Genomic DNA, 23,580 nt, shown 5'->3' with positions numbered 1-23,580 from the left:
TCATTGTACAAATATATATTGTCTCGTCTCATTATTAGCGGTAATTAATTATTCCTAAAGTATATAGACTCAGAGATTACATTTATAAATAATTTAGGTCTCTATGTACAAATTTAAATCTCATCTTTATCTGTTTTAATTTCTCAAGTTTCTAAAAGTATCCTTTTATTTGTTACTTTTGTTTTCATTACCTTTTTACCTTTGCACCGTTTTAGCGCCAAAGTTAGGCAGTTACAAGAATTTTCATGGAGTTCTAGTCAGTAGAAGTTTAGCCCCTCTCCGAAGTTATAAATCAACTAGCTCATAATTCATATAAGGGTATCTTGAAACTCTCATATGGTAATTAAATGGATTGAGTTGACAATAACAGTTGCAGCACTGATAATCTTCCATAATGCCAAGGATGTAGAGACATCTGTATCAGGAACTAAATATGGATACAAGGTAACTTTAGATAATGAAGAGCCACAAGAAGCAAAGGAGTATTATTTAGGTCAACTGATACTTGATAAAGAAAAGGTAAATAAAAAAGAATCATTATTTCCCCCTTATTCAGGAGATAGATTATCTGCACCAGCACAATTGTTGGAATCAATAATTCTTCGTGATTTAGGACGTTTTATCCGCATATCTAATTTCCTCTCTAACCTTGGATATGACTTTGGAAGATATAGATACTCTGATACAGCTCTCACATCAGCATGTAAAATACCAGGTGAAGTAGGGTACTTCCTTGTTGCTCATCTACTATCACTTGGAGCTCCCGTAAATACATATAGTGAAGATATGTATACACCATTACTTTTGGCTTGCAAATATAAACATAAGAGAGTAGTAAAACTACTTATTGAACATGGAAAGTGTATAGTAGACTGTGCAGACTCAGATGGGAGAACTCCATTGTTTTACGCTATAAGTCAAATGGATAAAGAATTACTTATATACTTTTTACAAAAGGGTTCCAATGCTAATTTTAGAGATTTATTGGGCAATACTCCCTTAATACATGCTGTAATGATGGGTAATAAAGAAGCTCTAAAACCTCTACTAAGCTCTGGAGCATCTCCATGGCTGCGTAATTACGCAGGCTATGATCCTGTAACTTTGGCAGTTATAGATAATCACATAGATTTTATATCTATCTTAATAAATAATAACAACTATTCTAAACAGGAATTAAGTATTAGACGTTTAGTACCTGATTACAATTATCTTGCAGCTCAAAGATTACTAGTGGGAGTTCAGAAACAAGTACCAGAATATATTTTGTTAGAGTTGCTAGAAATCGAAATTATTTTAGAAAATGTATTGATATGTTCAGTATCTGATAAACAAGGTTTTACTTTGCTATGGTGGTCTGCCAAGTTATATTACACACTTTTTATTCAGAGACTGTTGCAGTTTTATCAGCGTGCCCAGTCTTTGTCTGAGGGACATATTTGTAATCCTCATAAAAGTGGCAATAGTGAAATTCTACCTTTAGAAATGATGATAACCCAACTACATTACAATTCTAAAATTTCTAAAATAGCTTCTAAAAGATTATATCAGGAACTTGTATTTTTTAATAAATCCAATCTGAAAAAGACTAGGTTTAATGTAGACCTAGAAAACATATTTACAATACTGTATATGACAGATCCCTATTCTAAAAGATCATTTTTACTACAAGTACTATATCTTGGAAGAAATATTGATAATATAATGAGGATTTTTTTTGGTTTACCACACAACTACTTGGAGAATAACTGCACAAATTATATCAACAAAGATGATATAGATTTTATAAAATTCCAAAAACTAATCAGATCATTAATGCTTCAATTAGATACAAGAAATCTCTTAATAAATGAACTTGTATTAGATAGTAACTCAAATATTATAAGGAAGAATAACACAGACTTAGGTTCATCACTGGATGCTACCTACAACTCCTACGCAACTAGTATTTCCTGTATAATAAATTCAAAACCTTCAAACAATAGCCAAATGGAATTCTTTACACATCCAGCAAGAAGTTTAATTAGTCCAATGTTGTACCCTCTTTTAGTTAGAGGTGAGACAAAAATTCTGGAGGAATCCAATGCTCTTAGTATAAGTGTTTCAAGAGGAAATAATAGACTTGTCTTATTTCTTGCAAATGTATATAATCAATGTATTCAAGATGATAATTTTTCTTCTCTATCTGTTTATAGAAAACTCTGCATGGAGGCGTACTATGGAGCCTTAAAAATGGCTTTGAAAAAGTATCATCCTTTGGATTCAATTTCACTTATTCAAAAGGGTGCAGATATTTCTCTTTATACTCTATTAAGATATAGACCAAATACTTTCGGTGAAATTCTAATGAAACTTAACTATTGTGATCCTACAGATGAAGTTATTGCTATAAAATTACTTCAATATGTTATTCATGGCTTTCTTCCAAAACTTTGCTATGGGACAAATGTTTTTCAAAATTTCTATCACCCCTCCAATCCTATAAACTATATAAATGATCAAACTAAGGCTTGTACAATAATGTCTCTTGAGTACTATGGAATTGAGGGATCTAAACCATCTCCACTGGAGCACTCTATTATATTGTTACTTAATATTCCATGTGATGTTAGTAATACTAGATTTGTTGATATACTAGTTCACTCCTTTGCCAAAAATGCCTTTTTTCTCAGATATGGTTGGGTTCATTCTCAACATATACATAGAGCTCTAAATTACATTATGGACAATCCCCGTAATTTTGATAAGCTTGATACATTTACAAATTATTTATTACCATTGTTAGGGTTTTCTTCTTATCTTACAAATTCACTATTGTATAAATTCCAATTTAATGATATATCCAAACCCATATATTATTATTTTTTAAAAAGGAGTCTTTTTACAGAATTTCTCCTTAACCATCCTTTATTTACTTCTATGACCCATATTAATAGAATTTTGGTTTGTATCATCATCTCAACTTTTACTTTCTGCATTCTCTTATTAATTCTGGTTCTTGCAATGGCAGATTACCCTACAGCATATTATGAAAAGAGCCAATTTCTCAATGAAAGTTTTACTCAGGATAAATCATCATTTGCATCTTCTAAATCTGTATCAAGCTCAAGCTCTTCATTAAAAGTTGAGCAAATACTGCATAGGTCTCCATTAAAAAAATATTGGGTCAAAATTCTGAATAAATTCTATACAATCTCGTTTCATCTGTGTTTATATCTTTTCTATTCTGGATATAGAGCTATTCCTTCACTCCTATTCATCCCAAATTTAAGTAATAAACCTTTATCTAACTTGCAACTAATTTTGATTAGTATCAAGTGTACTTTATTTGGAAATTATTCCATTAACGAATTAAACTCAGTTAAAAATTGTGACGATAATTCATCTTTTATGAAGAATTATATGGAAGAAAGTACATTTTTCAAAACATTAGTGATCAAACTAAAGCATATTCAATTGTCTCTGTTACGCATCTTTTTATGGACAATATCTTCAATTTGGTTATTCCAATCCAAAAATTTTGATTCGGGAATAGTCATTGTATACCTTGCACTGTTCTCTATTTTTATTAATATGGCATTCCTTTCGTGTGGAGCTTCTACACAAGACAAAGACAAATTTTACCATTTATTTGTTCCCTCAAATCTAAAGTTCTTGAAAATTTATAAATATTCTAAAAAAAGTTCAAATAGTGAGAGCACTTCAAATCCATGCTTATCTTCTTTCCAGTGTAATTTGAATTCCTCCATACAAGATTCACCTTCATATTCTTCAACGAATTCAATTCACAGTAGAAATAACTCGGTTAATTTTTCTTTATTAAATGATAAAGTTGGTGCAGTTCTAGATAAATGCTCTTCTTCACTATTATCACCAACAAATTATACAATCTTGCCTCCTTCACATTACAATATAAGTAGAAGAAGCCATACAAATAATACTTCATTCTCAAATTTTTTTAAATTTAAAGATCTTCTGACATCAAACCCTTTATTCAATAGGAGAAATTTTTGGATATGTAATTTTCCATCTTATAAGAAATGGAAATATAAAGAAGTATTTCCTGAATACTATTATTTGTGGCTTAGCCTTCAAACCCAGAATAATTACTCTGTAACATTTGATTCATCTAAAAATCTTCGTTTTAATTCCTCAACTAATGCAATTATGACTTCTCAAAGTCCATTTGAAGCAATAAATAATAGAATTAAACTTGAAGAAGATGAATATATCACAAATAACACGTATAACTCTGTAGGTACTAATTCCATCTATTTGGCCCCACCAACTTCCTCTCATGATGTTAATAGAAACTCAACAAAATACTTAAAAAACCTTACAATACAAAATTCCAGAATTGAGTCTCATCTTTTAGCTATTTGTCAAAATGAGTGCATCTTTCCAAATGACTACCGTAAGTGGTATATTTTACAGTGGTGCTCTTGTATACTTATTGGATCATCTTACAGCTTATTCTCTCTATATGATGCAAAAAATTTGTACTATAGATTTCTACAATATCCAACAATATGGAATATGTATGGAAAAAATTGGTTTATAACTATTATTGGTGAAACAATAACTTCTGTTCACATATCAGTACTAGCATGGAACTGTTTAAATCCTTTGGGTATATTATGGGTTACACTTGTTCAGAGATATCGAGTTTTTACATATATAACAAAGGTTTTAAGAAAAGAGAAAAGGGAGTCTGAATTAAGTCACATGAATGAAACTCTAATACTTCGTCAACTTACACTCTTTCTTACATTGTGGAATTTCATTATATGTAGAAACAACAGTTTTCTACAAATAACACTACATAACAAATATTTAAAGGCTATATTTATCTTCTTTTTCCTTTTTTTATCTCTCCATTTCATTCTTATTAGAAGTAATCCTACGGTGATAGTAAGATCTCAGCTACTTTATACTCTCTTCATTATAGTTTTAGTATTATTTTTTCTGGCTATTCTCTTCTTTGGATTCATAATACTACTTAATCATATAACTAAGAATATTTCGACCTCTATAAATAATATTTTACATGTATTCTATCATAATAAGCTGTTTCATTTGTTTCTAAAACGTGAAATTGCTATTTTATCAGCCAAGAAACATGATGCTTTCCTGTATGTATAACAGCATATCAGAATATACTTTATATGTAGAGATTATGTTCTTAAGTGATAAATATATGTGGAGTATATCTTAAAGCTCTAGATAATATATTTCCGTTGAAACTATAATTATATTAGTATTTGAGTATATTTAAATAGTAAATATTAACTAGTACATCTCACTTTTTATTCAATGTATTCACCAAATATAACTTTTAGGTAACTATAAATAGTAATACTAGTATATTCCAATATACTTAAATTTATTAATTTGTTGAGTCATAATTTTATTTTTGTATCCAGTTTATCTTTCAGACTTTCCAATACAGTGCAGATTTTATGCAATTCTGTAGCGCCTTAAATGCTTAAGGCGCCATTATATTGCATGCAAATTTTTTTTTATGTGGTCAAAATACCATCATAAAAGTTATCTAAAAGTTAACTTATTGTAAATTGGGAAGTTAAAAAAAAAGAGTGGTTGTAGGGATAAATGCTACTATTAATGGGTATTTTGTAACTGAAATACTGTGGGAATAATTTTGAAAGCTACAAAAACTTTTTTTTTACGAGGATATATATATGTTTAAGTCGAAAAATGGCTTCACTAGAGGGAAATAATATGAATTTGCGGATGGAACTAGTTGGAAATACTTGTAATGAAAAATTAGAGTCCACAGAAAAAGATGCAAGTCTTTATGTACAAAGTATGAGTGAGAGAACATACTCTCCAATAAATATATGTACCACAACGTGTAGTAGTGATATATATAGTGATATAAACATACCAGCTTTTCCAATTAAAGATAATGATGGAGGTATTCATTTAAAAGAGGAGAATAGAAATGATGCTAATAAGAAACAAGTGAGGCATATAAATGGTCTAAATGCAGTAATTCGCGAGGATAAAGAGAAAAGGAAAGTTATTGTAGAATGGTATAATAATAATGAGCTATGTAGTAAGCAATGGAGTTGCAAGAAATTTGGGAAGGAAGGTGCTGCAAAACGTGCATTGCAGTTTCTTGAGAGAATGCATGGTATTCCTATACTATGTACAAAGCAAGGATTCTATCCAACATTATTTGGTATTGGTTTATCTGATAAAGCTGTAAATGTAGAGGGAGAAAAAGAAATAAAATATCCTAGAAAAAGAAGAAAGAAGGAAAAGACATGTGATATATCAGATAGTAGTGCTAAAGTAGATATAAATAAGGGAGAATTTTTGTTATCATTGGAAAAATTATTGTTATATACATCATTTGATGGCGAAGAACAAATTTGCAATTTCAATATTGATAAAATCCCTAATAACTATAACAATGCAATTAATGATTATAATTTACAAGATAGAGATAATAATACTCTAGAAAGATACAAGACAATTAATAGAGTTAATTTATTGAACTTTTCTTTGAATAAGAGATTAATTTTTAGAAAATTATTAAATGATATCATCACAAATAAAGAATTTTCATTAGATGAAATTATTAATACTCAAAATGATTTTGATAATGATATAAATTATAAGAATGATTCCAAATCTCTTTTTAATATCAAAACTGTACGTGAATTATTACAAAAAACAGTCAGGAACAAAGTTCAACATGATTATACTATGGAAGACTTTAAATTAATACTCGGGGCGATAGATAGTGGTATATGTCAACCAATTATAAATAATAGTGATAAATGTGAAACAGAAAATATTTATTGCAATCAATCATGGAATAATGCAATAAATACAGTATCACGCTTGAGTGATGATTTGTATTATTTATTTAATGGTGGTCATCCTGGATATACATTAACAAAAAGTCCAACTTTTGGAAGTGGTTATTATCGCTCGAACCAAAAAAACATATCTAATACCAATGAACATTGTGTAGATAATATGCTATTAAATTATGAAAATACAGAGAAAAATAAAGTTCATCCAAGTGTTGATATACGTAGAGTTACAAGGCAAAAGGGGAGAACTGACAAGATTAAGAAATATATTAGTGAAATAAAAGAAGATGAACAAAATAGATCATGTTTTATAGAAGACCATAATCAAGTAGAAAATGCTATCTGTACATTACTTGATATTAAGTATAAGGTAAATAGTGGCAAAGTAAAACAAGTATTTAAAGATTTATATATAAATCCAGATTTGATAGGTTCGTGTAGTTTACTAAGAGTTTCCAATATAAGAAGAAATATTGATAAGCCCTTAATCTCGGACGATCAAATTATTTATAAAGAGTATAAAAGGAAACGTAAAAATAATATTGAATATGAAAGATCATGTATTACTAATGTATACACCAAATCTACATCATTAAAAAAAAGAGTAAATTTAAAAAACAAACAAATAATTGGCAATATTGGAGAAAGTAGTATTGAATGGTCGATAAAACCAAGGGGATGGAAAGTATCATATTATAAGGGTGAACATAAGTGTTATGAAATATTTAAAATTCCACCCAATCTATCTTATGAGGAGCAAGAAATGCAATACAAGAGAGCTTATAAATTTTATCAGTTAACAATGAGTTCAAATGATACTTTTAAAAGTGATAATTGTCAATATATTGGTGATTCTAGTCAACAGAATACAGATAATAATGAAATTTCACATATTAATACAAGTTATTATGATACAAATCTATCCAATAATATTCCAATTCAATTTGCTTTACCAAATTATTCACTAATAAATCAATTTGTCGATACTAATAATATTTATAATAAAGATAAATCTGAGTTATTAACTAATTTTAATTTTTCATCCGATAATTTATCAGGTACAAATAATTTAATTACAAAAGAATTATTCGAAACGATTAAGAATCCAATATACAGTCCAAATTTGCTGCAATACTTCCCATTTGTAAATTATCCATTAGGTTTTATGGTGAATCCTCATATAATTTTTCCAAATTTAACTCCTTATAATCCATTTATCTTCAATGAACTAATGAGAAATATTAATCAAAATTTTAATCAAGTCAACACAATAAATCAGATTTTATCTTTTGATCCAAATAAAATTGGTGAATCTCACAATTTAATACAAGGTTCTCCCTTTAATTTTACTAATTGTTATATGAACTCCATCTTACAAAAAGGCCAATATAGCAACACTTCTATAAATAAAAATCTTGAATTAAAAAAAGAAAATAATATAAATAATTTGCAATATAACTAAATTATGTAATAATAAAATTCGGCATATTAAATTAACAACATTTCTTAAAGGTATTTAAATGGATATTATGAAATTATTTCTTAACTATTAAGTAGTCCTACTGTTTGATAGTTTTGTAAAAGCTCATCATATTTCAAAAATTCTGAATCTGTCATAACATTAATAATGTCATCAGTTATTTCAGATATTTTAAATATCTTTCCATTAATTGCAGATATACTTAATGTTGGTTCTTCTATATTTCTCGAATTTTGAGATTTTTCTATATAACTAGTATTATTATCCAAACTATCTTCAGGTTTATTTAAAGCTGTCTTATTAATCCCTATATTAGTATTTACTCTATTATTACTTAGCTCTTGTGTTTTGGATAAATTGAAAACTTTCTTAGAAAATCCACTAAATCCTATGTTATCTTTATTTCTATTATCCTCGCTAATATTATTAGATGATAATTTAATACCAAATTTAACTTTAGGAACACTTGAACTTATAAATGATTTTCCAGTTCCGGAATCAAAACTTAAAGTTGTGTTAGATTCTGATAAATCCAAATAATTGCCAGGATTTCTTAGTGAATTAGAGTTCATTGAATTTGATGAGTTCACCACATTATTAGATGCAACTGTACTATTACTTTCTTTAGATATATCTGTAATCTGCCTAATAGGCCTAGATTGTTTAAGTTTCTCATTCTTACCTTGATATAATGGAAATATAGGAATATACATATTCTTAACTCTTTCAAGAGAATTATATAAAACTTGTAATTGGGATCTAGTCCTCTCAGCTTTATCCCTTGTAGCTTGTCTAAATGAAGCGGAGTCTCCTGATTGTAACTTTTCATTGCAATATCTACAAAGAAAAAAACCATCATCTTGACTTAGTTCTAACCCAAGTGCATCTAAAGAAGTATATTTTACATTACAAATTTTGCATACAAGCTCATCTAGGCTAGCTGCTTCCTTAATAGCTTCTTCAACATTATGTATTATTGTATTGTATTGCCACTCAACAACAGTTGGTAAATGTGGATTGATTCTATAATATATAGGTGACATACGATTAAATCCAATATTTCCATAACTACTATTTGATATATTTGAAGTAGAATTCAAAAAAGTTAATGAAGATGATCCACTATTTAAGCTATCACCTTCACTCTTAGAATTTAAATGTTCTGTTGGTTTCTGTTCTTTTAAAATAATAAAGTCATCTTCAAGTATTTTTAGTGCTTCCCTTACTTGACGGTCAGATAAGCTCAACTTTTCAGCTAGATCTTTGTCTGAATAAGCTTTCTGTTCTCTAATTAAACAATCTCCTACTATTATAATAGGAGAATCATAAAAAAGTCGTAGTAATATCTGTACAAATGTTCTAAATACATCTGCATTATAAGGTTCTTGTTGTAATTGATAAGATCTATCTGTATAGATCTCCTCTCTAGGCATTTTGAGATTGTCTAGATAAGAGATGTATAAAAAAGTTATAAAAGATGCAATATCTCATTACCGCAAATAATCTTAACACGTATGAAATACTTAGTATAACACTCTAAATATATCATTATATAGTTTCAAGTAACTTATAATATAATTGTACCTATCTAATTGGATTTTCATTTAATTTAAATTAGTTAAGTATTTCTGTATATTATTGTCTTAGAATTATAATAAAGTTTACTATAAAATAAAATCTTTATATATTTAAAGAAATATATAGATTTTAAAAATAGCTCTATAAAGTTGTTATTATCAATATTAATTGTCTTTAGTATTATTTCTAGACTTGTTAATTATAATTACTACAATCTTTTAATATATATCTTTATTGAAGTATTAATGGAAAACTTATAATTGTAAAATATTCAATTTAGATTCTTTAAAATACAAGGTATAGAAGATATATTAAAATATCATGACAGATCTTATTAAATATATCAAATAATTAGAAATAATTACAGTATACTGAAAATAAAAAAAAAAAAAAAAGAAATTATTATGTATAAATTCCTATTCTTATCTTAAAATAACTAAAAATATGTAACCTTATAGTAAAATTTCTATCTAAAGGACTTCTACAAATAACATATTAATAATTTATAAAGATAATTGTCACTTATCATTATCTTCTTCTATATAAACAAGGTTTCATTATATGTTCATTTATTTGACTATTTGCAATATTTAAAATTCTTATATATTGTTTATATTGTTTATATTTCAAAACTTTACAAATAATATCTAACCACAACCGTTTAAAGCCATAATAATGTAATTTATAAATAATACCAAATTTCATACTTTTCGACTTTAAAAGTATTTTTGATTTATTTTTTTTAAATACAAACATAGTGAAAAAACTTGATAGATTTTTAGGTTTGATCATTAATTTAAAATTTAATAACTCAATATTATATATAAATTTCTGAATATTTGGAATTCTAGATGTAACCTCTACAATTAAAAGAATACCATTTATTTTCAGAACTCGATATGCTTCTGCTAAAAATAATGGCCAATCTATACCCATTAAACTTAAACAATATAATGCCATATCAAGCTGACAGCTTTTGAGTGGTACACTTTTTATATTACAAATAATAATATCTAAATCACTATTTTTAGATCTAGCTAAGTCAAAAGAAAATATTTTATAACCTTCATTTGATCTATTATTATATATACTTCCTATTATACCAGTTCCACAACCAAAATCTCCAATAATCTTAATATTTGGATTATTATTAATATATTTAATTACTTCGTTTAATGGATCTATTGGCCAATTTTGTTTCTGTAATTCATAGCCTTCATGATATGCTTGAAACATTTGTGGGTCTCTTATACATTTATTATATACATCTTCACTTGTATTCTTATAAAAATACTCATTAATTATCCGGAAACGACTTCCTTGTAATCTATATAGAATATTATCTGATTTATATTTAGGATTGGAATTAGAAATTGCTTCATCTTTGATATTAAAATAGTTATCTGATTGGGATCTATTTATTTCCAAATTTAATTTTAGCATAGAACTATTTTTATAACTTTTATTATAGTTAAACTGTAAATTTTTTACCTTATTATATACATTATTCCTACTAAGCTCTTTATTAAAGTCAGTAGTATTACTAACTTTTTTTTTCTTTGAACAAAACTTTAACATTAATCCAAAAAGTTATAAATTTTGTTAATTTTGTATTAATTCTTAATTATATAAAAAAATTTTTAATATAAAGATTAAACAATAGTAGATCCATAAGCAGAGCTCCTGTCCCAGTACATTATAAATACAGAGACCTATAGCGCCATTGAGGGTACCTAGATTCTGAGAAAATCTATTGCAATAAAGGGTGGCATCATTTTAACTATAAATAAAAAATTAAATTACCAAATATATAAATTACTTCGATAATTATATAAATGCCAATATTTGCAATTATATTTATTAGTTAAATAAATTCTTTCATCTTATAATAATTTAGTTTAATAATTTTCGTTTCTTAGTATAAATCTTATCTAAATTCTCTTTATCCTGTTTCTCATCATAATTTGTAATAAGTTTATTTGATTTAAAATAATTATCACTTAAAAAGTCTTCAATTAATAAGCTCTTACCAAATAACTTTGGATCACTTCTAATCAATTTCATAAATCTAGATTCAGATATACCCCAGAATTGTCTTGAATTTGGAAAATTTGATAATTTATAGCAGTTACACTTAATACCAGGGTGATCTGAATGAGATCCAGCGTCATCATATATCTCCCAATGTTTAGACATTGGTAAATCTTTTAGTAATATATTATATGCAGGTATAGGAAAAAGTTTTATATGATCATCTAGTACAGAAATGACTTTGTTTGTACATTTCTTCTTACTATTATTATATTTCCATTGTAAAGCATGAATAATAGTGCGTCCAATAATAATACGTAATATATTTTCTGAAACTTTTAAAGGAAGTTTCTTTTTACAAAAAATTGATCTTAGACATCTTTCATAATCATCTACTAATTCAACTATTCCTCCCCCAATAGGACGATAACATTTAGAAGTATTATTATTATAAAAATAGGATTTATTTTCCAATGATATTTCAGCTATTAAAAATACAAATCCACAAATTGTTGGTTCAGTTAAGGATTTTACAATATTTTCAATATTTAAAAGATCTTCTTTATTCAAATACTTAGAATTAGAATATCTACAAAGATTCATATCTCTTACTCCCACATTTAATGAATAATAGCCATTGTTTTTCTGTATTATATTATCTTCATCAATTTTAATAGAAGAAAAAGATAAATTTTTAAAAATTTTTTGTTTTATACCTTTTCCAGTACTTTTTGCTATAGAACTATTAAGTGGTAATTTAATTAAGAACGTTCTTAATCCTAATTCAGATAATATATAGTCACAATGATTTAGTATAGAAATGTATGGATCTTCCATTTTTTTTATAATAAAAAGAAGTAGGGGTTTATTTTTTTTTATTTTTTTTTATTTCTATTAACTCATGCTATTTATTTCCCGCCTAATTCCAAGTTTTAAGTATGAATAAAGCGCCAAATTTCTGTCTAGCAAAATATTAGTAATATATAATGCTTGTAATATAGTAACTAAATGATAAGCGATCAAACTCTGACTGAATTTATTTGTAGATTAAGAACTTTAGTGGATCTTTCATTAGGGAAATTTCTTGATTCTTTTGAGAATTCTATTAATGCCAGAAACAGGAATATAGAAAGTAACTTAATCGATACTGAAATAGAAAAGTGTGAACTTTATGATGAATTATTTACAGAACTTAAAGATTTACTAGAAGTTAATAATCAAGTATACAAAGATATACTTTGTAATTTATCTGATATCGATGCTACAATGTATAGTGATTTATTAAAATTTGACAATTTTCTGCAATTGATCGATGCCTTTATAGAAACAATTAGAAGATGCATAAAGTATGGTCAGACTAATTCATCTGACCAAATAAAAGCATTAAAAGTAACTTTAGAATATATGGAAAGTCCATTAATATAATGAATAAGCCCTTTATATAAGATAATAAATAAATAATATTGAAATTAATATACAATAATTTCCAGAAACAAGATTTTATATTGAACTTTTTTTATATAACTAAAATTATGAACTTTAAAATTATATTTAAATACATTTAAAATGCAAAATTAAAGTTAAACTCTAATAGGTCTGACAGAAATAGGAATATTTCTATTTTTGTTATATTGCTGTGTTTGTCCAAATTTTCTAGAATAATAGTTTAGACCTGATGTGTTTGTATTATTTATACCTAAAGTACTTGAATTAGTACTTCTAGAATTAGTTAAAATATTACTTTTAGTATTCTTAGAGCTAATCATAGACTCATTACATTCCATAAATTGTTGTAATTTATCAGACAAAATCATTGCATCACTTTGTACTTTACTTGTATGTTTATGATTTAATAATACAAAATCTCCAGATTGATCCCATAATGCTAATAATTCATTCTTTAACATCATTTTAGATAATAAAGAATGAATAATATCCCTTGAAAGACCAAACATATCTGATAGATTTTTGACTGAAAAGGAGTCATATAGATGTCCATATGTAAATATATAAGTCCTTAAAGCCTCCTGTTTAATATTAATTTTTAGGGTTTCTTCAATTTTATCTCTATCTGCAATATTATAATCCCATATACTTAATGAAAATATATAATCACAACATTCTTTCCACTTTCCAAGTTGAAGTGCCCTCGTAGCAGCAATAATTGTATCCCTCTGACTTTCTGGAGGACCAGTTATAGGTTGTCGTTCATATTGTTCTAGTAATCTTCTAAATTGTTTAGATATTGGTTTAAATTTTGTATTAAAAGTTGTATTCCCTTCATTATTCAATATTAAGGATTTTTGATATGCCATATATGGAATTTCAAGTAACATTGAACAAATAAGATATATACAATCTATAACTTCTAAAGACAAATGCATATGATAAGGTAAAAGACGTCTTTTTTCTGCTCTTTCTTGTTCTGGAGTTCTTTCTTGAGATTTCATATTACTCATTCCTTGAGCTAATAATTCACGATTACGATTTGGCATACAAATATCACTCAATAATGCTTGAGCTTCTGTTACAGCTCCTAATCTGAAGGCAGCTAAACCAAGTTGTACAAGTGCCCTGTTATATAGAATTTGAATATTTACGTCAGATCCCAATGCCATATCGTAAACTCCCATTGATTGGAATAAATTAATAGCTTCATAATATTTATCATGCAAAGCCATATTGTATACATGTTGTAATAATACCCTAAGCTTATTTTTGGTATCTCCATATAAATACACATTGTGTACTAATTGAGTAATTAAGTCACTAGGTTTACATGTACATTCTAAGCTTTTATCACCACACTTTTCACATTGAGTAGGATATAACTGAAAGTTACAATTCTGTAGAGAAGATCCTGCAGTTTTTTTAAATATTTGTCGAGTAAATTCCCACACTTTTACTGCTAATAAATCACTTTTAAAGTGTAATTGATTAATTAAGTGGACTGACAAAGTGGCAACTAAATCATTATATTTTCTTTCTTCACATATTTTGTAACATCTCCAAAGTAAGGCTAACAAATGCAAAGATTGTACAAGACGATCCTTATATTCACTAGAATGTACATCTGTTAATTGTAAGGCCTTGAGAGACTCACCATCAAGTCTTTCTATAAATGAGACCAAAAATGTTACAGTACTTTTATCTTGTTCCTGATTATCTGAGGATGAAGCTATATTATCTAATTCACCACTTTGTGATGTAGAATCACCGGAATTTCCTGTAGAATTTGAAAGATTAATGAGATTTCCTGTAGAGTCATCTCCAGAAAGCCTTCTCTTCCTCTCTTTAGATGAAATAAAACTTTGGAATCCAGATATATAAATACGTTTATCTTTACTTGTATGAACAATTAAATCCAGAAGTATATTAATATTTTGACATATTTCAGACCATATAGAAGCAGATATACAATGAAAAGCACCCGTAATAGTGTCAAATTGAGCAGATATTAAGTGTGTTAATACATCAGCATATACTTGTAGTGATAATGGTTTGGCTATATCTGCAGCTCTTTTTAAAAGACGAATTTGTTCCTGTCTATCAGTTCCTTTCTTCCCTCTAGCAGCTACAATCTCACCAACCTTCTCCACAATCATATCTACGGTTACTTCCCCCTCAAATGAAAACATATCACCTCCACCAAGTCCTGCATTATTAGATGTGCTTACTCCAATACCTAACTGACCTTGTAATGAGCTATCAAAGTATTCCTTACGTAAAGTCTTTTGCTTAGGAATCCTTTTAGTTCCATCAGATTCAGATTTCTTAGGTTTCTTTACTCTTGTTCCCCATTTGGCTAATGCTGAAGCATGACGATCTTCATAAGCCTCTTCATCAGAAGACCATGTTGAAGATGATGTATCACTCCTAGATTCAGAAGTATCATCCTCATCATCTGAACTTGAATCCTCTGATTCAGAATAAGAAGATGAATCAGAAAAAGATTTCTCACTAGTATCATCATGAAAATTGTCAGGATTAGCTTTGCATTCATCCATTTGAGCTTTATATTCTTCAGTTGTCTTACGAAACTTTGCACGTAGAGTGTTGAAGCTAGTTGCTTTGGCCTTTGATAACTTTTTTATACCCTCCTTATCTTTGAATTTCTCATCCAAAAATAATTCCAATTCAACAAGTACCAAGATCAGAAATCTTGGTATCCCATATTGATCAATTAAAAATCGTGATTTCTGAATACATCTCAATAGCTTCTCATAGTCCTCACTTAATACTGCAAAATCTGATATCTTTATATGATTGGTTATTAAACGTGTAATAGATCTTAATTCCTCATGAAATTTCTCCTTAGCCCCACGGACCACTCGACGATCATCCTCACTACTATCAAAATCTGAATCTATTGCCCAACGATTATTATTGATTTCACGCGGACGGCGATAATGGGATTGAGCCTCAGCCTCAGATTCCGAAAAAGAACCATCATTACCATTTGAGTCTGAAGATAAGGATGAGTCAGATCCTTCAGCCCAAAATTTGCCTTGCATTCTTAATTCGTGCTGTAAGAAAACTCAATAAGTTATAGTAGAATCAAAACACTACAAAATTAGATTATAATAGTACTGAACCCTTTTATACCTTGCAAATAATAATTGAGTCTATAGAATTTACCTTTTCTTGTAGTGGTACCGGGTATTTCATTTCTGTCTCTAAAATTAATGTGCCGCTTATATCTGGCGGTCATTTGCAACCTTATGTAGAAAACCCATGATCTTATTTGTTTTGTGTTTAAAAAAAAACAAGAAAATAAAAAAGAACCTATAACTCGGCTTTTTATTAAAGAATTGGTATTTTATATAAAAAAATGCTTGAAACCTTGTTACATACATATAATTGTTTAAAAGAAAATACTCAGGTTTGTCCAAAATAATGGAAACTTGTCTACCAAAGTCTCAAGGTTATTGCATCAGTAATAAAATATTTCATAAAGTAGAATATTTAATCTTGAGCCTCTAGACTTATTTCAACTAATTCATAGGTTGTAGATACTCATCCCACTTTTTTTTTTTTAGGACTTTTCAGGACAAGACCTATCTTATAAGATCCATGAATATATACTTCTGACCAGTGCAGTTATTGCATTCTGTTTTGGTTTTATTTATCAGAGATTTTTGTACACATTTCTAATCCTCTCTGGAGGACTCTTGTTGACAGCATTAGTAAGTTCATACATATCTAAAATATTGAAATTCATTAGGTGCCAAATTGACCCGCTCCCCATTTATAGATCTGTATCCCTTCTTGGCCAATATATTGTAGAAACAAGGTGAAATGGTTACCTGCAGAAAGTATAGGAAAAGAAAAAGATTTGTAAAAGTGAGTTATAGTTAAATATATAAAAAAGTAGAAAATAAGTCTTAGAAAATTTCAGAAGTTCTGTAATACATATTTACATAATGGATAGCAAACGGAAATGTGAACTTCTTACAAGCTTATTGCAAGAAACTATATCTCTAATAACTGATCTTACTGATTGCTTGTCACTATGTATTGAGAGGTGTAACTCTATAGATAATTTAAATAAATCTACGCATATCTCAACAAATGAGTACAAGTGCTTGTGGTTAATGGAGAGGGTACAGAAGAAGTACCAAATACAAAAGTTAATGAAACAACTGCAACACATATCTTTAAGTTAACTAATATTAACTAGACATATTAAAAATTACTTTATTTATATTCTAGATGTTCTGAGTTACATGTTACACTATATATTCATGACATAGAGGGTTACACACTAATGATATTTGTTAAGTTATTCAAGGAAGTAATTCATGATCATTGACGAGTTAAATATAAAGTACACAAATAAATAAAACTTTCCATTATTTAACTTCCAAATTTATACTACAATTCAATATCCTAACTATAAGTCTATTAACTTTAAATTAAAACATCCCAAAAAATATTTAAAATGCAACCTTTATCTAAACTTTTTAACTAAAAAAATCGAGTTTTTATTATAAAACACTACAAATTATTCAAATATAAAGAGTTTCATAAGTTAATAGATGTTTATTATTCTATTCCTATATCAAGACAAATACGAGTTTATAAATTGGGATATATTACTACCTTCAAGTCCCTTAGAAAATGTAAATGAAGGAAATTAAAATCTCTTCACTTTATAAGAAAAACAACTCTTAATATTACTTGATAAATTGCTTCAATACTGACTAGTTATTTATATATTTCAGAGATATTATCAAGAATTAAATATAACGAAATATCTTTATATCAGGAACATACTATAAGTCTCCAATAAAGAATACTATCTGTTCACTTTAATAAATGATAAATTATCAGATATCTATTTTAGACTGAAACTCTAAATGCATTGTATTGATTTAAAATATTGTTGATATAGATTATGTTGGTATGAAATCTAATTGGATCTTATATAAAATTTGCATTATAGTACAAAAGTATTAAATTTAGGAGTATTCGTATTTCTGGAAAGAGATAAAAGATTATTTGTCTTAATATTCAAATTCCTAGAATTTTATATTGTTAATCTACATATTTTTAAAAAAAAATATGTAGAAAACTAAAATACTATAAAATACTTAAATTGTACAGTAATTATTAAAGGAAAATGATCCATTTTCAGTTGCAAATGTTTAACTTGTCATAGCTTAATCTTTTATCATGTTTAAAGCAACATTATGAAGTTGAAGTTATACTATTCAAATGAGTATTATGTATTCTTCTTATTAGAATTGTTAACTTTACTATTTGAATGAGTATACTTACTCTGATTATTTTTATATTTTGTTGTGCTTAGTGAATTACAAAAATTCAAAGAAGATTTCCTAATCTTATCATCACCTCCATGTGAAATCTTAAAATTTGGTATTGGAAACTCCTGATTTATTTTATTAATAATGACTTTATTACCTAACCTATGAAACTTACTATTTTTATTCTTAACATTTGTAGAAATCCCCTCAATCCCCTTAGTTACTTTCATAAAAGGTTCTTTTAAAGATAAATAAACTATTTCCTTTAACAAATTAATAAATTTAATTACCAACATTAATTTCTTCCATCTTTTCTTAGCAACTCTATTATTAGAATTGGGCTTCTCGTCTAAACTATATGAATTGTGATTATCTGGAGAATAAGATAATGGAGTTTCTGATTCTAACGTGGAATCAAAACTTATATCTTTTTTCAATTCACTATACACATCTAAATTCACTTGTTTACTAGTTTCTTCATGACGTTTATTTAATATATTGAAACAAATTGACAAGTTACCTTCCAACCTCTTGATATCAATCTCTAAATCATGAATAGACCATTCGCATAATAAAATACGATACTTCCTGGATTCACATGATGAACAACCTCTTAGTTCATGATTTATACATCTCTCTATTTTAATATTATCAATAGCATGTTTATAATTATCTTGTACCTCTCTAAAAAAATCTATACGGGCAACTAAATCATTGTATGATTCTGCACTACAGTACTTCCTGATATCTAAATATGAAGGAGGTGCTATTGGTTCTGGTAAAGTTGGTTCACTAGGTAGATCTTGTTGTAATATTAAAGATATAGAATCTCTAATCTCACTTATTTGTTCCTTAATAGCTTTAAAAGTCGCATAGCACTTGCGGATTATCTTCTCATAATCTAAAGGCTTACGGAATATAACACCCAAAATTCTTACATAATTATAAACCATAATATATCGGTATAACTCAAGCTTACTTATTAGCCTATCCACAGATTCGTCATATATATCAACCCCATGATCAATTGCTCCCGAAACTTTCCCACCTAAAGAAGATGTATCCCATATACTTTCATCACCCAATCCAATCATATCTAAAAATGACATATCAAGTGACTCACTTGATTCAATATCAAAACCCACATTATATTCTGCATGCCAATATACTAATAATCTAGATGTAATCATATTTATTTTCTTTATTTGTAAATTTATTAATTCAAGTCTTTGAGCTGTTAGTATATCTAAAATATTTGGAATTTCAAATTTCATATTACTAAGATCTTCCCCTACTAAATTTTGTACTTCTCTAAAATCGACTTTGATATTATTTTTTAAAGATGTTATCAACTTCAATAAAATCTCAATATTAGATCTTATCTCCAGTATCTTATCATTTAATAATTCTTCATTATATCTTGCAGATTCTACAAGGTTATACTCCCTCCTTATAGTCCCAAGTAAAGATAAATTATTGAATTCATATTTATTATTGGTAATTAACCAACAAACTTTATAATGTAATATCGTAAAGTATAAAACTAACTGTAGACAAATTAATATTAAAAATTTATTTCGTATCATATATCTCATATTAAATATATCCCTGTCATCTCAATTACTGTATATATATATATATATATTTAATATCTTCAAAAAGGCACTACCTATTGAAAAATATTATTAATACTATTGAGTGTTGTAGGTTTAAAGTAGCTCAATTTATAATAAAGTCTCCTCGTTACCAAATACTAATATTTACCGCTTTTGTAGTACTTAAAGATACCACTTTAAATAGAATCTAAAGTATTTTACTACTTTTTTCTTAAAAAAGAATATATTGGATACTTTTTTATTAAAGATTTATTTAATTAGATAAATCTTAGGTAAATTTTATACTTAAAATCAGAATTACTTCTTGTGATGCATAATCACGCTCAATACTTGTCTACTATGTAAAAGATTTACTTAAAAAAAAATTATTTAAAATTTATTTATACTCTGTAAGTGATCTTTAAGATGGTAGATCTATCACATACTTCATCTGAAGATTGGATTTATGTATACGAACCATCTGATGATACTTTTTTTTTAGAAGATACATTAAAACAAGAAACTGAAATTATAGTAAAAGCAAACCCAGCAATTATATGTGAGGTTGGATGTGGTAGTGGGTATATATCATCATCAATTTTGAAAGAACTTAACAAAAGACAAATATATCCATTGACATTATTGACTGATATTAATAAAAGTGCAATAAATCTTGCAAAAAGAACAATAACTCATAATAATATCTCATCAGGTACTGAATTTATAAATATGGAATTATTTGACTCTTTTAGAAATATTAATAGATCAAAATTAAATAATGGAATATTAGATTTAATTATATTTAATCCACCATATGTTCCATGTTTAGAAGATGAACTTATACAATTAAGGAAGCAATGTAATATTGATGTAGCTTGGGCTGGAGGATTAAATGGATTAGAAATTATTAATAGATTCCTTTTTGGGAAAGATAACTTACATAAAACAAAATTAGATGAAGTTATATGTTTATACAATATTTTGAGTTATGGTGGTTTATGTTATCTATTGTTAGAAGGTAGAAATAAACCAATAGATGTTATAAATTTATTGAGACAAAATAAGAACTATATAGGTTGGAATATAGATATTATTAATGAAAAAAAAATATCTGGGGAACATTTATATATAGTCAAGTTGATTAAAAGATTACAATAGAATATATTATAAAATATATTATATTGTAATAAAAATATTTTGTTAAATTGTGTATATTTGAAAGTATGTTTATAATATATCTTCATATTATATCAAATTTTTATTAATGATATTTTTCAATATGTTATATTTTATTAAGTATATTAATAAAAATTACATTAACTATATGGATATTAAAGTATAATTTTAATGTAGATATATTGTCAGTAATAGAAATATTACTTTTAATGGGTATTAGCCTTAAAAATAATTACTTTTTATTGTATAAATATATTTTATTATATATTCATAAATATTTTTAGTAATATTTATAGTAATTAATTAAATTTATAGATTTTTTGAGAAATGTTAATTAGTTAATATTTTGATTATATATATAAAGAATAATTAATTTCAATATATTAAGAATCAAGGTATTATCTAATTAAGAATTATTAGTTAAGTCTTAAGAAAAAAAATATATATATATTTAGTCCTAATATAATTATTACTATTCTTAAATGAAATTATTGTTTATTGTGGTTATTTAGTGCTCTTCTCTTAGCTTCCAATTCTATTTCATGTTGTCTCCAATCAGCTCTTTGTAAAAATGCCGTTTTAGATAAATATCCATATTTTCTTTGCTGTTCTAATTGAGACTCTATACCTGTCATTTGTTTAAATTCAGACCAATCTGAATGAGATTTTTGTATTGAGTTTATGCTACTTTCTTTAGTAATCTTTGATACTATATCATCTAACACAGATAATTTTCCACTTAAAGCATTTTCAATAAATTGATTACCTTTTTTATGTTTATTATATGATAATTTCTCCACTTTCTCACGTATTTTAAATGATTTCCCTGCATATCTAACTTGTTTCTCTATATATATTGGATTTTTATCTATTGCATTACTAAGTGCACTTCTTACAAGTTCATGTGTTTCATCTGATGAAATATTCTTTATATCTCTACAGTTATTCTTATAACTCATAATATCTAAATCTAAAGATTTAGGTAGTACTTTTGATGTCTATATAAAATATAAATAAGAAATATTTAAAATATTCAAAGTATTCTTATAATTATTATTTTAATAAAATTAATATTAAACTTACCCCAATATCTATATAGTGCATAAGTTCTGATATATTTGAATTCTTCCTAAAATTAGGTGGATTATAACATTTACGTTGAAATTGTAACATAAAGTCATCTGAGTTAACTGTTGATTGCCTACTAAATATATTCATAGATTTCTTTAGGATATCATCATAAAGTATTTCAATCCTTTCTTCTTTGTCCAAATCATCCATCATTTCATTATTATCATCCCTTTCATATTTTACATTATTTTTTTTACTATAAGCATGTATATATAATAATTGCATTATATTTTGGGAGATATTCTTATTAGATAATTAAGTGCCTTACCTATTATCTTCTTCAGATGATATATCAGATTCATTAAATGATTCATCTTCCTCATCATCAGACATAAATACTGCGTCATTTATTGTTGTCATTGTATATATTACAGAAAATGACCTTAAATATTTTATAATAGAAAATAGATAATACACAAAATAAGAATATTTTCCCGCTAATACAATGTATTTGGCGCCAATTTATCTCTAATGTATTCTATAGAAGTATATTGTAACTAAATATTATATAATCTTTGTATTTCAGCCATTAAAACTTTAGGAAGCTATTGTAATGAGTTCCCCATTTGATAATGCCACGACTGGTTCATTAATATTTGCAGGATTGGGTTTTATTACTGCAATATTTTGTGTTATTTATTTTGGAGTTAAAGGTAGTAAAGGACTATCTCGTGGAGAAACTGTAAAGTAAGTTAGTTATATACATATAATTCATTAGGTCTATATATATTGTCCTATATATATATATATATATTCTTGCTATATATCATTAACTTTCTTGTAATTATTTCAGAGTCTCTTTGGTTGTTGTTATAATGATGACATTTTGCACCTGGATGATGTGGATTTGTATTTATTTTGCTCAAATGTACCCAATAGTAACTCCAATTCATAGAATTAATGAGCACTAGTTAGTACTTTACAGATTTATAAGTAAATCAGGCAATGTTACAATATTATACTTAGAGGTATTTTTG

At 26.8% G+C, this 23,580-nt stretch overlaps 10 protein-coding genes across 10 annotated transcripts, besides 20 other annotated features; 4 read left to right on the top strand and 6 right to left on the bottom strand.

Moving 5' to 3' along the window:
- Positions 1-336: 336 nt before the first annotated feature.
- On the top strand, positions 337-5,142 carry CMU_018890 (uncharacterized protein; the record flags this gene model as incomplete). The annotated part of the gene is made up of 1 exon (XM_002140445.1): positions 337-5,142. One exon carries the CDS (start codon positions 337-339, stop codon positions 5,140-5,142), a length of 4,806 nt encoding a protein of 1,601 aa, XP_002140481.1.
- Positions 2,851-2,872: a sequence feature (AT_rich).
- A 573-nt stretch (positions 5,143-5,715) lies between the features above and the next one.
- Positions 5,716-8,307, top strand: CMU_018880 (uncharacterized protein; the record flags this gene model as incomplete). Its single annotated transcript, XM_002140444.1, has 1 exon — positions 5,716-8,307. The coding sequence occupies one exon, from the start codon at positions 5,716-5,718 to the stop codon at positions 8,305-8,307; it is 2,592 nt and encodes an 863-aa protein (XP_002140480.1).
- Positions 8,247-8,326: a sequence feature (AT_rich).
- A 61-nt stretch (positions 8,327-8,387) lies between these two features.
- On the bottom strand, positions 8,388-9,758 carry CMU_018870 (uncharacterized protein; the record flags this gene model as incomplete). Its single annotated transcript, XM_002140443.1, has 1 exon — positions 8,388-9,758. The coding sequence occupies one exon, from the start codon at positions 9,756-9,758 to the stop codon at positions 8,388-8,390; it is 1,371 nt and encodes a 456-aa protein (XP_002140479.1).
- A 214-nt stretch (positions 9,759-9,972) lies between these two features.
- Positions 9,973-10,041: a sequence feature (AT_rich).
- A 193-nt stretch (positions 10,042-10,234) lies between these two features.
- Positions 10,235-10,318: a sequence feature (AT_rich).
- Positions 10,319-10,431: 113 nt separating this feature from the next.
- On the bottom strand, positions 10,432-11,481 carry CMU_018860 (uncharacterized protein; the record flags this gene model as incomplete). The annotated part of the gene is made up of 1 exon (XM_002140442.1): positions 10,432-11,481. One exon carries the CDS (start codon positions 11,479-11,481, stop codon positions 10,432-10,434), a length of 1,050 nt encoding a protein of 349 aa, XP_002140478.1.
- Positions 10,489-10,530: a sequence feature (AT_rich).
- Positions 10,694-10,734: a sequence feature (AT_rich).
- Positions 11,047-11,069: a sequence feature (AT_rich).
- A 12-nt stretch (positions 11,482-11,493) lies between the features above and the next one.
- Positions 11,494-11,553: a sequence feature (AT_rich).
- A 123-nt stretch (positions 11,554-11,676) lies between these two features.
- Positions 11,677-11,812: a sequence feature (AT_rich).
- Positions 11,797-12,771, bottom strand: CMU_018850 (uncharacterized protein; the record flags this gene model as incomplete). The annotated part of the gene is made up of 1 exon (XM_002140441.1): positions 11,797-12,771. One exon carries the CDS (start codon positions 12,769-12,771, stop codon positions 11,797-11,799), a length of 975 nt encoding a protein of 324 aa, XP_002140477.1.
- Positions 12,621-12,649: a sequence feature (AT_rich).
- A 27-nt stretch (positions 12,772-12,798) lies between the features above and the next one.
- Positions 12,799-12,825: a sequence feature (AT_rich).
- Positions 12,826-12,942: 117 nt separating this feature from the next.
- On the top strand, positions 12,943-13,359 carry CMU_018840 (uncharacterized protein; the record flags this gene model as incomplete). The annotated part of the gene is made up of 1 exon (XM_002140440.1): positions 12,943-13,359. The coding sequence occupies one exon, from the start codon at positions 12,943-12,945 to the stop codon at positions 13,357-13,359; it is 417 nt and encodes a 138-aa protein (XP_002140476.1).
- Positions 13,360-13,370: 11 nt separating this feature from the next.
- Positions 13,371-13,502: a sequence feature (AT_rich).
- A 12-nt stretch (positions 13,503-13,514) lies between these two features.
- Positions 13,515-16,448, bottom strand: CMU_018830 (eukaryotic translation initiation factor 3 subunit 8 family protein; the record flags this gene model as incomplete). Its single annotated transcript, XM_002140439.1, has 1 exon — positions 13,515-16,448. One exon carries the CDS (start codon positions 16,446-16,448, stop codon positions 13,515-13,517), a length of 2,934 nt encoding a protein of 977 aa, XP_002140475.1.
- Positions 16,449-18,658: 2,210 nt separating this feature from the next.
- CMU_018820 (uncharacterized protein) lies at positions 18,659-20,296 on the bottom strand (the record flags this gene model as incomplete). Its single annotated transcript, XM_002140438.1, has 1 exon — positions 18,659-20,296. One exon carries the CDS (start codon positions 20,294-20,296, stop codon positions 18,659-18,661), a length of 1,638 nt encoding a protein of 545 aa, XP_002140474.1.
- Positions 20,257-20,279: a sequence feature (AT_rich).
- A 31-nt stretch (positions 20,297-20,327) lies between the features above and the next one.
- Positions 20,328-20,353: a sequence feature (AT_rich).
- Positions 20,354-20,671: 318 nt separating this feature from the next.
- Positions 20,672-20,702: a sequence feature (AT_rich).
- A 20-nt stretch (positions 20,703-20,722) lies between these two features.
- On the top strand, positions 20,723-21,454 carry CMU_018810 (uncharacterized protein; the record flags this gene model as incomplete). The annotated part of the gene is made up of 1 exon (XM_002140437.1): positions 20,723-21,454. One exon carries the CDS (start codon positions 20,723-20,725, stop codon positions 21,452-21,454), a length of 732 nt encoding a protein of 243 aa, XP_002140473.1.
- Positions 21,455-21,456: 2 nt separating this feature from the next.
- Positions 21,457-21,637: a microsatellite.
- A 57-nt stretch (positions 21,638-21,694) lies between these two features.
- Positions 21,695-21,859: a sequence feature (AT_rich).
- A 45-nt stretch (positions 21,860-21,904) lies between these two features.
- Positions 21,905-21,926: a sequence feature (AT_rich).
- Positions 21,927-21,960: 34 nt separating this feature from the next.
- CMU_018800 (uncharacterized protein) lies at positions 21,961-22,963 on the bottom strand (the record flags this gene model as incomplete). The annotated part of the gene is made up of 3 exons (XM_002140436.1): positions 21,961-22,470; positions 22,556-22,799; positions 22,872-22,963. The coding sequence occupies 3 exons, from the start codon at positions 22,961-22,963 to the stop codon at positions 21,961-21,963; spliced, it is 846 nt and encodes a 281-aa protein (XP_002140472.1).
- Positions 22,472-22,550: a sequence feature (AT_rich).
- A 337-nt stretch (positions 22,964-23,300) lies between the features above and the next one.
- Positions 23,301-23,357: a microsatellite.
- Positions 23,358-23,580: the final 223 nt, after the last annotated feature.

This window comes from Cryptosporidium muris, genomic scaffold (assembly GCF_000006515.1).
Source record: "Cryptosporidium muris RN66 scf_1106632373407 genomic scaffold, whole genome shotgun sequence".
Lineage (NCBI taxonomy): Eukaryota > Apicomplexa > Conoidasida > Eucoccidiorida > Cryptosporidiidae > Cryptosporidium > Cryptosporidium muris.
The sequence above is the reverse complement of the archived record's forward strand: the minus strand, read 5'-3'. Positions and strand labels throughout refer to the sequence as shown.